Below are 15,388 nucleotides of genomic sequence, written 5' to 3' on the forward strand. Positions count from 1 at the left end.
CTGAAGAACGGCAAATGTAAATGCTGATGCTTTGAAGCTCTTACGACCTGAGCAAAAAATAAAAATGGGACACTGTGAGATAAAAACAGTGAGAACAGAAGCAGAGAGAAGAAAAAAAAAAGAGAGAGGGAGGTGTAGGCACACAGTGTTTTGGGTGAACCTTTCCTTATTTTATACCATTACTGAACTAAAAATACTTCACCACCCCACAGTCCAGCCCTGTCTGCTGCCCGATGAGTGTGTGTATATGTGTGTTCACATGGCACCAACTTCACCATATAATACCATAATTCTATGTAATTTCTGGGAGTAGTTAAAGGCTCTTAAACTAACTACTACTTTTACTCCCCTTCACCCAGTCTGTAAAAGAATCACAGCATGTGCCAACTGGTGTTTGCCACGCTGGGAAGAGTCAGCGTCTCAGTGGTCACATTTGTGCAAGTATGTGGATAATTCTGATGAAGTCAGGGGTCACGTCAGCTATCTTTGACTGCTAGGATTAGCCCTTACAGTTCACCGTAAACAAGAGCTTGTGTTGCCTTGTGTTGGAGACTTAAGTATCCCGAGAAACAATTTCTGAGAGTTTCTGTAGTGTTTAAGTGTTAACATGCTGAAAGAGAGCAGGAGTCAAAAAGACAGAAACAAATATGAGTGAGCGTGCTGTTTTATTCCCTCTGTGGGAAGGTCAGTGCATTCGCTGTCATGCTGTGTGCTAAGAACTGCTAACACATAGATTAACAGGCCAGGATTACCAAGAGATTAGACATCAGCCCCTAATCCAAAAGCACAGTGTTGGTGGGGGTGATGGGAAGGTGGTGAACGAGAGGTGGGAATATATGAATGTGTGCGTGAGTGTGGGGGAGGGAGGAAGGGAGTGAGGGAGGGGGAGGGCAGATTCTCCATCACAGCTCTCTCTCAGCAGGGGGCATCAAATCTCTGTGGTCACAGGAACATTAGGTCAAAGTCTGAGTTCGGGCATTTCCAGATCAAGTCTTCCACATCAGAACAGTGGAGAAACTGAATAAATGTGGCAGCAACCGCCGGATTAGAGCTGCTGGGAGAGCAGCCACATGGTCTTGGACTGAAGCATCAAGGAAGCTGGAAGTTTGACTAAAGCAGCCTTCAGCACTCATATCTGAATCAGTTTCATATGTGAAACTTGCTCCTGTTCAAGAAAGCACTCCTTTCCTCAGAAAATCATCGGTACACTATAGCTCTCATGCAGCTGTTAAAGAGGGTATTATTAAGGAACATATTCTTGTCTAGTGTGGAGGCAGCTGCCCACATCTCATCCCATATGGAGCAAAGCGAGCAACACAAAAACCAGTCAGCCGTGAATTATAATATTGTTATGGTAGTGAAGCCTGTTTGATTGGGGGGGTGTACTTAGTCTGGAGTCAAAGCCAGGGAAGAATCAAAATGTTCAGCCCATCATTTGTGCAATTTGCTCATCTTCTGTACAACGACTGGAAAATCTTTTACAAAGACAATGTTTGACAAGGCTCACATGAAAAGTGAGGAAAATGCAGAGCAGCTATTTGAATTTCATCAAGAGAACTCCTTCTTCTGCTTGAAAGTTCATTCACAGAAATTCATTATTATGTCTCCCACGGTGCCTTTGGGCAAAGCTCTGTAGGCACTGCACTGGAGCTGCTGCACAAAGTGTGGTACATTTTAAAAACTCATATGAGGACCCTGGTGTATCGTCAAGATATGACATACACTGTGTCTTCAAAATGTTATGAGCCAAGGAGCCGTTTTTATGCAGTTCGCCACCTCTATCAAATAAACTTCTCTGTCACTCCCGACGGCAAACTATCTAATAAAGCAGAAATGCCATAAAAATAACAATAAAAATAACATGAGAAAGACTCTGAGCTGACACTCAGGAGGTTAAAATGATAAAAAGTATGAGGGAGACTGGCTGTACGGAGCAAAGCATGGCTCAGAGAAACACAGCAGGTGTGCATGGAGTTTGGTGTTTCACAGCAACGTCTTTAATTATAGGCCTCTGTCTGATCCTCACTTGCACAGAAACACACAGAAACACACACCCTGATGGATCCTTCAGTCTGGTATCAGTTCTCCATTAACTAACCACACCTCTCATGACATCCCAGGGGGCTGATGAGCAGTTGCGAGTGTGCCTGAGCGTGTGTGTTACATTTTAACAAACAACCAACTTGCTCTTTCCATGAGCCACTTGAATTCAGGTGAAAGCAGCAGCATGATCCCATATTGATCTGACCTTTTATATCCACTCCTCAGAGGTAAAATCAATCACTTTTCACTCCACTAACATGTAATGTATCAAAGACGACCACAGCCCTCAGTTGCTACTGGAAACCAGTGCCATGCTGGTTTGTTTTACCTTGTGGAGCCGTGACAGATACACCTGCCACAGACACCCAGTCGGTCTCAATTAGATCTGCTTCTGATAATACTCTCCTCTGTGATCCTATCAGTGCTCAGGGTGTGCATGTGCGTGTAGTTGTGACCTCTCGGTTAGGACACTGTGCGGCTTGAACTGACCAACAGTAACACCCTCTATTGTACAAAATGACTGAATGACTTTATGTTTTCTTCTAAAGAGAACATTCAAGCTATAAAAACCCTGCTGGGGTCTGTGGAAAATACCCCTAATGCTTAGAAATTATGCGATTAGCAGTAATAGTGTAATGTCTCCCCTGGTGACTGCACAGTACATTGAACAGATCTCCAGACATTCTTTCAACATGCTAAGTCTAATTTGACAGTTAACCATTTTTGACTGAAAACTGGATGCCACCAGCAGAATAAAAATCTTTGGCGAGAACAATGTGGCTTTTGGTTATATTTATGTTTTCACACACTGCTAACATCCTGAAAAGGTTCGGTTGGCTCGCAAATTTGAATGTCCCCACTCAAGACAACTGTGATGGCTAATGATGATCAGTGTTTGTAAGACTGCCACAGAAGAAAACTGCTTGTTACAGACAGATTTTCTTGGTTTCCTACACACTTTTGTTTATTTTGCTCTATCATTTTTTGAAGAGCAGACTTGAATTGAAATTAATCTTTGTAATAATTAATTAACAGAAGCCAAGTCAGAGGAAGCAGCTCTGTACTGGTGTGTCAGACTGCAATGGCTAGTGAAATGGAAAGAAGAGCACTGTAAAGCCTCACTTTACATTCTCCAGTATGCCTGTCTGTAGATAACCCATTGAACCTGTACATGTCCTTCCCTGAAATTACAAACCACAATGCATGACAGTTAATATGCAGAGCTGTGAGCTGAAACACAGGGTGAATGCATTGATGCGTCTCATCCATTTCTGTCATGTCTATTTACTGTCATAAGTTTTTAAAGTGCACTGTGAAGGCTTGTGGATGGACAGTAAATTACATCTATACATACCATTGTATTATATTACTTCAGCAAATTCAGTATATTATTCCCCCCTTATCAAGTGATAATAATGAATTGTTTTAACTCTACAGTGAATGTGAACGTATCAGTAATAAAGGCATGGAGGGCTATATTCAGCTATTTTAATTATCAATTACTCTGCCAAGTGTTTTATCAATCAGTGGTCTACAAAATGTTGCTCAGTTTAGCATATTCCAATTGCTTGAGCAAAAGTACCTGTATTGTCCGACAGTTTAAGAGCTGCAGCGATTGTAATTAATCAATTGAAAGAAAATTGTGAGAATTTTCTTCTTCTTCTGTAGGTCTTACATTATAATACATTCATTTTAATTAATTTTTTCTGAAGTTTCACAGACGAAACGACTGGCTGAGAAAATAATCGACAGATTACTTGATAATGAAAATAACTGTTAGTAGCAGCCCTTATCTGCTGACTATCATAGAAGATAAAGAAAACCAGCAAAAAGCAAATTTTTACCTTAAAAAGGACTTGAATGATTAACCAGTCATCAAAATTGTTGCAGACAAATCAACTCATCAATGGTCTACATGTCTGAACATGCAACTTGACAATATTCAGTCTCTCGGTGTAAGAGCGGTAAGAATCTGCTCAGAAACCACGAGTGCAACCAGCTGTGCACCAGCTCATTTTGCTTTATGCAAATGCCTGTTACCAAAGTGACAGAAATACCAATAAATCTGCATCCCTTCAGTCACACACACAGACAAACACAGCGTATAGGGCCCCGTGAATCATACTGTATGTATGAAGAGCGCTGACTCAAAGCAGCCAAGCAACTACCGAGTCCACCACATCAGACAAACGGCTCATCTTCTCATCTGGAAAACAGATGGACGCTCGACTTCCAGAAAGGGAGGGAAGATGAGAGAAGGGCTGGGAGGAGGAGGAGAAAATAAAAATAGCATCTGATAAGAGACGGAGGAAACAAACATTAAAGGGAGTGGAGAGAACAAGAAGAAGAGGTGTGAACTAGAGCCGGCGGGGGGGTAGTGGGAGGAATGGAAAGGAAAAGGAAGACAGAGGTTATCGGGAAGCACTACTGGTTTGTACCACATTGATTTTAAATGCAAAGATTGATGTTAAGGCATCGAGCGGTTTGTGCTTCTGCTCCTCAGCTCTCTCTCTTTTTTTTTTCCTCCACCTACCACTCCTATACTACGTGATGATCATCGGGATGCAGGAGGTTTGTATGACTCTGACCCTCGCATTCATCAGTTTTACTTGATTATATGTTGGCAGTGGAGGGACTTAATCTTCTTGTGCCTTTACTCAGTCATTCTGCTATGGGTTCATACTTAGAATGTAAATGGCTGCATTGCATATATCAACAAGCCTCAATACCATTAAGAAGATTCCAACTTTTGCGAGTTTACTGACATTTTGTCAATGAAAATTATGCTTATTGCACAACTGTCCTTTGTTACTGTCATTAAGCTTTCTGTGCTTCCACAGCACATGTGCAGTTTACAATGACAGTGGCACACACCACTCAAAATTCTTCGTAATTTTTGGTCCTTGATTTCAGACAGAAGTAAACAAAAGCATTTCTACCTGGCAAATGCTGATTTTGCATTCTACAATAGATGAGTTTCCCTTTTACAAACAATCCAGGATGTGAGTACAGCACTGGTGTAGAAAATGTTTCCCCAGTGTCATAACAGTTTATGTATCTATGGATATTTCCACAATTTACAAATAAAGCAGCTCATCAGGAACCCACGACATTGAACAGGTGAATCTGTGTGCAACACACATCTTCACATTGCATCTGTTCTTCTTTTAACCACACGCAACCTTTGATAGACAACTCTGTCTGAAAACACGATACGTATTCCAGTCAGTAACAGAATTTAGTGGCAGTGATATTGCTAAACAAGGCCATATGCAAAGTTAGCTCTGCAGGAAGAGAGAAATAACCGTCAAGTGACAGCAGGGGTTAAAATTAAAAGCACAGCGTTTGCATAAAAAGAAAAAAACAAAAACAAATGCTGTCATGCTGTTTAGGATTTCAAAAGCACAGATTCACTCATTGTTTATCATATTTGAATCATTTGCATGCATGTATGAAATCCTGCTCTTTCCTCAAAATATACCAGATACTATATATTTGCCAGATGCGCTACATTAATGCAAAAACTCATGTTAGAGATTACTGCAGTGTAAACACATTGACTCCTGACAAGCTGTGTCAATCCAGGATTTAATCAGTATCATTGATCAGCCACGCAGGATCATGAATAGAGACTCTGTGCGCCTGCTTATAATTTTCTGGAAAATTATAAACATAACAAGTTGACATGTTTCCATCCAAAGCCATCAGTCTGCTCATCTGTCAGCTGTCACCGATTCCCAAACTGAAACTCTAAACACGTCAAACACAGAGCCTTAGCAATATCCATTAAACAGCCTTACTGTAGATATGCTAACTTGTGATGTAACCTGTAACCCCATTAAGTAATGTCCCCTACTCAGTTACTGACACGCTCTTTGGCCTTGCAAGTGTAACAAAGTTTTACCAACACTAAAATGTTCTTAGGTAACCTGATGTGCCTTGCAGGACTGGAACAAATGATTTAATTTTTTTTCCTTCTTCTTTTTTCTTTTTCTCTGTGTCCCTGAAATGTAGCCTGGGAACTAGTCTGTACACACTCTTATCCTGCACTCCCATTTTTCTTTCTCACAGTAATATACAGTATAAGAGTGTATTCAGAAGAAGGCTTCTTGGTCAGACATTGCAGACTCTGTCCGGTGTTCTAACCCCTTCGCAAATATTTGGCCATTGATAATAAAACACTTAAGGACAAGGATTTGCATCTACAATCTTCAGATTTCAGATTTCCAACACACAAGTAAACAGTGTTGCTAGTAACTCATGGAAACGTTTTGCAGCTTATGATACAGCTGATAAGCGCAGTTGTCATTGTGATTTTCATTTAGGAAAGGTACCAGCTTCAAAACCCTTTATGCTGAATATCACTCCTACTTTTTATGTACGGTTTATTGCTCTTACTGCATTCCCATACACATCACTTCAGCATTTTGAGAAATCCAAAGCTTGACAGACCTGCCATACCTAGTTATGGTTGCTAGATTGGAAAATAATTATTCAGGAGAGGAGCTGAGCAAAGATCAGTCCTCCAACACTTAAAATATTTCCTTAAGTTTTTTGCTCTCCTGCACCACTGCATATTTCCAAGCATTTAATAAAAAAGGGCATCAGAAAATGATCAAATATGGAGCCAGCATCAATATGAAACCAGTTGTAGCACCACTCATCCCTCATCTATGAAGGGAGGATGAAGAGGAGATGAGAGGAAAGGCAACCAGAACACATCCTTCTCCCTTCCTCTTGTCTTCCTTCTGGTCTCCTCTCCTCACATCCTCTCCCATCTCCTCCTGCTCCTCCTCACCTCTATCTCTGTCTCTCTCTCTCTGATGTCACTGCATCAGACATCATGAAAGATTCACAGCTTTGCTTTTAACAGATCTACTCAGCCAACCCCCCACACCCCACACCCCCCACCCTCCAAAAACACACAGACTCAGACACAGACAACCTTGCACTCATAGATCTAAGCCTGTCGAGAAAAACAATGCAGAGATAGAAGGAATAAGACAGCCAACAAGAAAGAGGGAGGAGCAGAAAAGTTACAGAGTATGGGGAGGCAGTTTGTGAGTATACACAGTATGTGTGTGTGTGTGTGTGTGTGTGTGTGTGTGTGTGTGTGTGTGTGTGTGTGTGTGTGTGTGTGTGTGTGTGTGTGTGTGTGGACTGGGTATTCAGCGTTCCACTTGGTGGCATGTGCTGTGAACGCCTGAGTGAGCATGTGATGTGTGACAGATGACAGACAGTATCAATTTCCTCTCTCACACACATACGTAAACGCTCACACACAACAGTGATTTCACAGGCACTGTGGGCAGATGTGCACCAGCATCAGTAAATCTGCAAAATATTCATACTCACCTTAAGATACACATATTTTTCTTTAGCCGTGAGGTATTGCAGCATTTTATAGGGAATGTAAACTTAAAAATGCATAGAAAAAAAAATCATATTCCAGCCCCAGGCACTATGTACTTAAAGAGAGGGTATTAAATTGTGTAAATGTAAATGAATAGAGGCTCCCTAGTTGACTCAGTCTTGTTTAGGAGTTATTGACTGGTAACCAGAGCTGTAATGTATCCTCTTCTACACCTAATCTGACCTTAAACACTGTGTATCAGGATATGTCTGTCATTCAAACACACATCCTCATCGCATCTCCTCGTCGTTCCTTCAAACAAGCAACTACGTGACAAATACTCAATATGTAGGCTACATAACAGGAAAACACACACACGGGCGTCAAAACTCAACACCCTCCACTACAGCATAAGAAGTGTGCAGGATACATAGTCTCCCTCTGTTTCTTCATGTTATATGATCACATGGGTGTGTGCTGCTCTGCACAGACAATGCACATGTAAATGAAACTAAGTGTCTTCCCTGGAGAAGGTGTTGGCTTTCACTGACTTTTAAACACACACACGGAAAGACTCAGACACGCACACACACACACTCGGTATCGGACGAGCTAGTCTTTAACTATTGACCAGGTAAAGGGTACAACGTGTGTGTTAAAAACGCTTGGAGGCACAGAGACAGGCAGGCAGACAGCAGGAAAGATGACTTCCATTCACATTGTGTTAAACCTATAGGACAATAGGTGTGAGAAGGGAGTGAGAAGAATAGAGACTTAAAAAAAAAAGGAAAAAAAGCCTGGTTGGAATTTAGAGCATCTGCTTGTTAAATTACACATTGTTTTGGGATTGTGATATTAATCATATCCACTTACACATACAGGTCTCACACCCTGTTTAGTCCTGGCAATAACATGCATTTCATATCCACATTATCTTTTACTGTAGATCTGATCAAAATGTTTTCTTCACCTTGCAGATTCATGAAACATATGTAATCTTAAGCACCTTATTTTATCAAAAATGTATTTCTGCTGCCAATATGTGGCATAGACAAACTCATTTGTCTATGCATTTCTATTTTGCTTTATAGCTGTGTCCAGTCAAAGTAAAAAAACAGAACATATACGCATCTACAGGTATGCTGGTTTAAAAAAAATGGCACAATGCGATTTTGACTGCTGCTTTCCCCCATGCAACAGCTAATTGCATAGTCACAAAGTGACTACTTACTAGTATAGTTGTGAATGAATGCTTGCTTTTCATTTTGTTGTTGTTGTTGTTTATATTTCTCAAACAAAGTCCTGAAGGAAGCATTGTTTTGGCTCTGAAATGCAGGTATTGAATTTGGCATTAGGATCAGACAAATATCCATCCCTAACCAGAGGTACTATCCTGTATATTGAGGGATTTGTCGCCCAGTGAGGAGAGTAAACTGAAATAACCTCCTCTGCCACTGTTGTGACTTGCAGATAACAGTAGTAATGAACTGCTCGTGACTGGGAACAGCTGGATCTTGTCCCAAATCATTAGGAAAGTGTTTATCCTTCTAAATGTGAGTCTGCATGCACAGGAATTCCACAGGGATGAAACATCTGTGCATGTGTTTACTCACTGAGTGATAGTAGATAGATTTAGAAATCGTGTAACCCTAAATGTACTTTTGAATGTACTTTTTCTAAAGAGGATGTTTCACAGGTTTCACACTAGTTTCCCTGCACTAAACTGAGGGAAATGTGTTTTTACTTTTAATTAGTTTAAGTTATATCTGCAAAAATGACAGATTCCAGTATCACTGTGTCTTTTAGCTTTAAGTCTGTGTACCTGTGTTAAGTCTGATGCCCCTGTTCTGACCAGCAACAATGGCATCAACATTTCAGTTTGAAGTTGTGGTGACACTGAACAGTCTTGAGTCTGTGTATTAATGCATGCTTGCAAAAACATGGTGGCAGTATGGCTGCATCACCCAAACAATTAACATTTCTCCTAATGGCAGTAAAGGTGCAGGAAAGAAATCTAAATGAATGAATGAACTTGTATTTCAGCATCCATGAGGTTTCTCCAAATGCAAATACGACTATCTCACTCATCTGCACCAAAATTTTGTTTATATCAGAAATCTCATCATGGTCGACACTAACACCCTCCTGAGTGATTCGAAAACAGGAATGAAGAGGTGTCTGTCTCTCCCTGAGTGGAAAAGCTAAATTCACCAACCTCGGGTCCCTGAGATGAGGAAGACTGAAGAGCCCCAGTTCTGGGGCATTCTGCTGCCTGTTGCCATCTCTCTTTCTTATCTGTCAGTTTTAATGAGTTCTGAGAAGACAGAACTCTTGCTCAAATAACTAGAGCAGATCAAGGTCCAAGTGACTGAAGCATTGTGTTTTTCATCTGTCAATAAAAGATGAGTTTTTAATGGAAAGGGAGGGGGAGTGCTGTGTCGGTTCTCTTTCACGGTCGTCCATGAAGCAGTGACAGAGACCTTGAGTGACTCACTTTCTCTGTCTCTGTCAACCTACCTCACTGCCTGTTTCTGTTTTTTCTTTTCGCTTTCTTTTTTTTTCTCCCATCTGTTTCTGTCTCCTCCTTTCTTTGCCTCACTCTTGTCTGTTTGTTGGTCTCACACCAACAAACAACAACCACACATACACAAGCACACATCCAATATTAATAACTCGCCCAACCTATACAAGACTATTTCTAACTGACACAACATGAAATGACCTTCACATCGTGCACAATCCAAATGCATGTGCACACCTCAATCTTGCCCCATTCATCTCTTCCTTTGTGAGGCTGCTGCTTACTGTCCATCTTTAGGTGAAATGCAGGAGGAGACAGAGAGGGACGGATGATTGCCTTAAAGGGGAAAACAACTCAGTTTTATAATTCCCATCTGCACTTTCCTCAAGGCCAAGACAGTTTAATCAGAATTTGTGAAGAGTGCTGACCAGAGAGACGAGATACGGAGACTTTGATGTGTGCTGTCTGACTGCTTAACTGACGGGATCACGGGCTGATTGACTGTTTGATTGGATGGGTAATTGAATGATTGATTAAATGCATGATTGCCTTACTGGTTGGATGGCTGATTGACTGATAAGAGATGGTCCCCGGATGAAACAAAAGAATAGAATAGAATAAATGTAAACCTTCCCAGATCCCTGCTCTCTTCTCTTGTTCAATTCCACTTTTTTACAGCAGCTTATGCTGGGGCTTGCTGAGAAATAGCTGTTATTGGATATTGCCCCAGGCTAGCCTAAATTATTAGTTTATGCAAATGACAAAACAAGCCACTTCAGCATCTATTGAGTAACACGTACACACACACACACACACACACACACACACACACACACAAACCCACACCTGCAATCCAGAGCAGTGCAGACAATGAAAAATGCCCCGAAACCCAATAGTGAACTACAACAGCCATGAGCAGAAAGCAAATCTATGTAAATCTATATTTTCAACTGTAGTTTATATTTAAAGCTCTTTACACCTGCAGTGCAAACACCAGCAAATAATCAGAAGTGCCCTGAATAGACTATAATAGCTCCAGAAGACACGTGGCTTACACCCACCTGCAATTCTGTTTTCGGCAGACAATGAAAATGCCCCAGAAAAGGACAATAATAGAGAAGTGCAAGACAGACTACTGACTGGGAAACACTTCAGTTAGGACGGGTGCATTGCTCGGCGAGGGAAATGGGAAAACGGGAGAATGCAGAGAGGCTAGACAACTGCACAACAACACACATAAACTGAGATATGGCCGAACCTAAGCACACCTGTCTTTTATTTTGAAACAATAAAACAAGTTAATGCAACTTCAGACCTGGCTACACAAGCTTTTGGTGCAGGTTTATCAACATGAACCGTGTCCTCATTCAAACCACTTACAATGCACTGACCAAGCATTTTATCCTAATAATCTTAGGATATGACAGGCTAAGGGAATATTGCAATAGAAATATTACGACACAGTGTAAATCCCGATATGCTGCTGTTAGAAAAAAAACAACAACTCAGTATTGAGAACCACCACATTATATCATAACATCCTGTGATATTTCAACAAGCCAGCTAATTCACGTTTATACTCATTATTATTCAAATTAACCATACCACCATACAAACTGACTTCATAAGTGCTAAGAAGTGCATTTAATTGTTTTTTCCCCAAATGCAATTTCTCCCAAAACTCACCGGAGATCTCGGTCTGAGGTACGCCGCTCAAAGTGAACCCTTTCCCGGTGTAAAACTGCCGCAGGTCGGCGCAGCTTCTCTCCGCCCCGGCCACCAGGCCCGGCGTGGCACACAGACACGCCAACACACAGAGAAGCACCGGGAGACGCATCTTCTGAGGTGTAGTCCCTTTTTTTTTTTACAGTCAGTCAGAAAGATCCTGGAGATTTGAGATCCGAGATCGAGTAGGAGTTCTCAACGGGTCCCTGCCGTCAGTGTTTTGTTGCAATATTGATTTTCAAGAGTTTTCAGCGTGTCAGCACAAGCACTGTTCCCGGTTCAAACTGCACAGAGCTCCGGTTAACTAACACACAGACAACCGGGCGGGAGAAGGAGGCACCGGTGGCGGCCACTTCGGGCTGTTTCTGCGGGAGAAGAGGGCTGCGACGCGCGGCTGTAGGTGTCAGGTACACCCCGCTCCACCTCCTCCTCCTCCTTCTCGCCGCTGCTTGCTGTGAGCTGCAGAGATGCCAGAGACAAAAGAGAAAGGAAAGAAGAGAGTGTGTGCGTGAGCAGGTGTCGCTGAGTCAAAGACGGTGCAGATCCACGCTCCGGCTACCGAGTCATGATTATGGGAATAAGTTGGTATATAACGGCAGAAAAAGAGCAAAACCGTTATTTTAAATAAGGTTTCAGACAGGAGAAGAACTGTCCGGTAAATCCTCCCTTTCCAGGCTTTGGGACAATGAAACGTGTGTTGGTGGAAGCGTTGATGCTCACTCTCTCAGTCTCTCCACCACCTCTCTCTCTCTCTCTTGCGTGTGTGAATGAGTGTGTTTTCTGCTGCAAGGGGTCAGGGACTATACAGCGACACCTGCAGGTCCCAATAACAAGGAAAGGCGTGGAATAATGCGATGTTCCTGGGATTCCCCATCAAAAATGTATAGTATTTTTTCTCATTAATTGAAAATGACAGTGTACACATTGAGCGAGTGTCTTGGTTTCATTATGCATACTCCATCCTCAGTACGAAAAAAATGTAATAAATCACAAATAAGAGAAAATCTCCTTCCAGCTTATGACTCCTGAATATTTTGGGCATTCTTTGTATGCAAACGTTTGCCAACAGTTCCAGCCAGAGCTGTCAAATACAAACACCATTTTGAACAGAAAATGAATAAAACCCTCCTGAAGATTTGGTTTCATGAGAGAAATGTTGTTTTACCATGTACTTTGTTGAGTTGACCTCAAAATGACAATGAGCTCAATAAATCATGTCTGTTCTGTTTTCTTTGCTATTTAAAATGCATCTTCAATTGATTATCATCTAAAGTTACAACATGCTTTGTATGGGAAAATCAAGATTAAAACACTTCTGCAGAATTTATACAAGATCAGGTAAATAACAGAAACAACAGAGAATGAAACAGAACAATTTGAGATTGAAAGAGTGAAATGAACAAATAAATGAGATAATACACGTTAGACTTATTATTAAGAATACCATACTGATGCTGAGTCCTTCTCACTTTTTCAACACAGCCTCAGTTCCTTGTGGCATGGATTCCACAAGTAAACTCTCCTTTGAGATTCTGGTCCATATTTACATGATTGCATCACATCATTTCTGCAGATGTGTCTGTGAAGCTCACACAAGTGGAACAGGATGTGGTTTTCTGTTGTTGTAGCCTATCCACCTCAAGGCTGGGTGTGTTGTGGATTTAGAGATGCTTTTCTGCTCACCGCAGTTGTAAGGAGTGGCTGTTTGAGTTACCTTGGCCTTTCAGAGCAAACTCTGGAGACTGATGAAAATCACAGGAGATCAGAAGTTTCAGAAATACACAAATCATCCCGCACCAACAATCATTCCATAGTCAAAGTCACTGAGATCACTTTTTTTTTTCCCCACATTCTGATGTTTGATGTGAACATTAACTTGAAGCTCCTGACATGTATTTGCAGGATTCTATTCACTGCACTGACTCCATGTGATTGGCTGATTGGATAATTACATGAACAGTTTTGAGAAGTCATTTAACAGATTTTACTGATTCTGCAAACATCAGATTCTCAGACAGGGAGTTTCAAAGCTAAATGTTTATTCTTCTACCACGCAGTGTTCCGCTGGCCTTCAGAAACATCAGTCGAATCTTTCACCACAATTGTACACACATTGATGCTGAGGTCAGGATTTGGGGTTCAGGGGTAGATTTTCCTCTGCAAGTAAATGCATGAAACAAAACATGACATTCATATAAAAGAAATTTCTGCTAACAATCCTGATTCATAAAAGAGCTCTAAACATGCAATGCTTCCCTGCAGGGAGGTCAGTGGCTGGTAGAGATTCAGAGCCTTCCTCTGGCTTAGTTTGGCTGGATCGCTGGACGTGACCGATGAGCTGTCAGATGCTCTCCAGTTTTCACATCCTACATCTTCCCCAGCAGCAGTGCTGCGTACAGTGACTGGTCAGGAAAGGTCACAGGCAGCACTGACATCTCAGAAATATAGCTGAAGTTAAGTGAAATTTGTAGGTGAAACAGAAGCAAAGAAAAGGAGTTTAAATATGCTGTAATTGCTTTCTAAATGGATTTGTCAGAGGAGTATAAAGGGGACATGTATGTAACTGCATGATTGACGTTATTGTTCCAGAGGACAGGCTCAGGGTTGGGACTGGTTAATTAATAATAATGCATGACATAAATTAGAAGACTACAAAAGATTAAAAACTCAGTGTCCTTCAGTTTTTATTCTGTGTAACAATGTGCTTATCAGACACAGACAGAAATTAGTGCTTAGATTTTTTTAATGGTATATTATGGACAATGAAATGCTCGAGACAGTAGGAACTTCAATGTTCCTGCATTGGACGTCCTTGTCTGGGGCTGTTTTTCAAAGTTTGACCTAGGCTTCTTAGCTCCACTGAAGGGCAGTCTTAATGCTACCCACCATCAGTGTTGGACCTCACTAATGCTCTTCTGGCTGAATGGGGGCAAAGGATACAAATGCTCATGGCTTTAGAGTTAGATGTTCAGTAATCACATGTGGCTTTTCTGTGCATGCCCAAGTTGCCTGAATGGCCGAGGGGGTTAGGCATCAACCATAAACCACAACTTCTCTGGATCGACCTTAGCTGGAGCCCTGTGTGGTATGTCATTTCCTATCTCTTTCTTCCATTATTTCCTGTGCTGAACTCAGCTGATCACGATCAACTCGTAAAGTCAGGGATCACCACGTGACCACTATTTATTTACCTGACATTTCAGGTAGTTATCATCTCACGTATAAATTCTACACTTGTTTCAGCATGCCTGAACGTGTTGAAGCAGACAAATGAAAAGAGAAGAATCTGAATGCATGTGATATTGTGGAATTAGCCTGAGCAAATGACTGGTATTTACAACTTTGTTGACTGTTTGAAGGCAACTTTCATGCCAAACACATCATTTATTTTGGACTCAACCGTTTCGTTTTTGGCACAGGTTCAGGTCATCTGTAGGACACACCTTTACGGGCCACCTCATTCAGAGGAAAAAGCACTCTCACTTAATCCCATGTACACATGCTCAGTTCCACACACACCTAGTGTAACGTCAGGGGAAGTGTTAATCCAGCCAATGATTTATTGCCTTGGCAGGCTTAGTGCCTTTAGAACTAATGTGTTTAAAGAGATTGGCACATACCAGCCATTTTAACCATTGGGAGAAAGACGTCACTTTATGCCAGTTAACAGAAACAGAACGATGAGTCACATATCAAATATCTGTTTTGGTTTTTTTTTCATCCAATACACATACTGTCACTGTTTT

At 41.4% G+C, this 15,388-nt stretch overlaps 1 protein-coding gene across 2 annotated transcripts in view; it reads right to left on the reverse strand.

Moving 5' to 3' along the window:
* LOC121183337 (glypican-1-like) overlaps positions 1–12,363 on the reverse strand; it is a 34,013-nt gene extending 21,650 nt beyond the window's left edge. The window contains exon 1 of one of the 2 annotated variants that reach the window (XM_041040375.1): positions 11,604–12,363. In XM_041040375.1, coding sequence (XP_040896309.1) covers positions 11,604–11,754 — 151 coding nt within the window. In that variant the 5' untranslated portion in view covers positions 11,755–12,363. Of the gene's footprint in view, positions 1–3,887; positions 4,000–11,603 lie in introns of those variants that run through there. The other variant, XM_041040376.1, reaches the window with a different exon arrangement.
* Positions 12,364–15,388: the final 3,025 nt, after the last annotated feature.

This window comes from Toxotes jaculatrix, chromosome 6 (genome assembly GCF_017976425.1).
Source record: "Toxotes jaculatrix isolate fToxJac2 chromosome 6, fToxJac2.pri, whole genome shotgun sequence".
NCBI classification, from domain to species: domain Eukaryota; kingdom Metazoa; phylum Chordata; class Actinopteri; family Toxotidae; genus Toxotes; species Toxotes jaculatrix.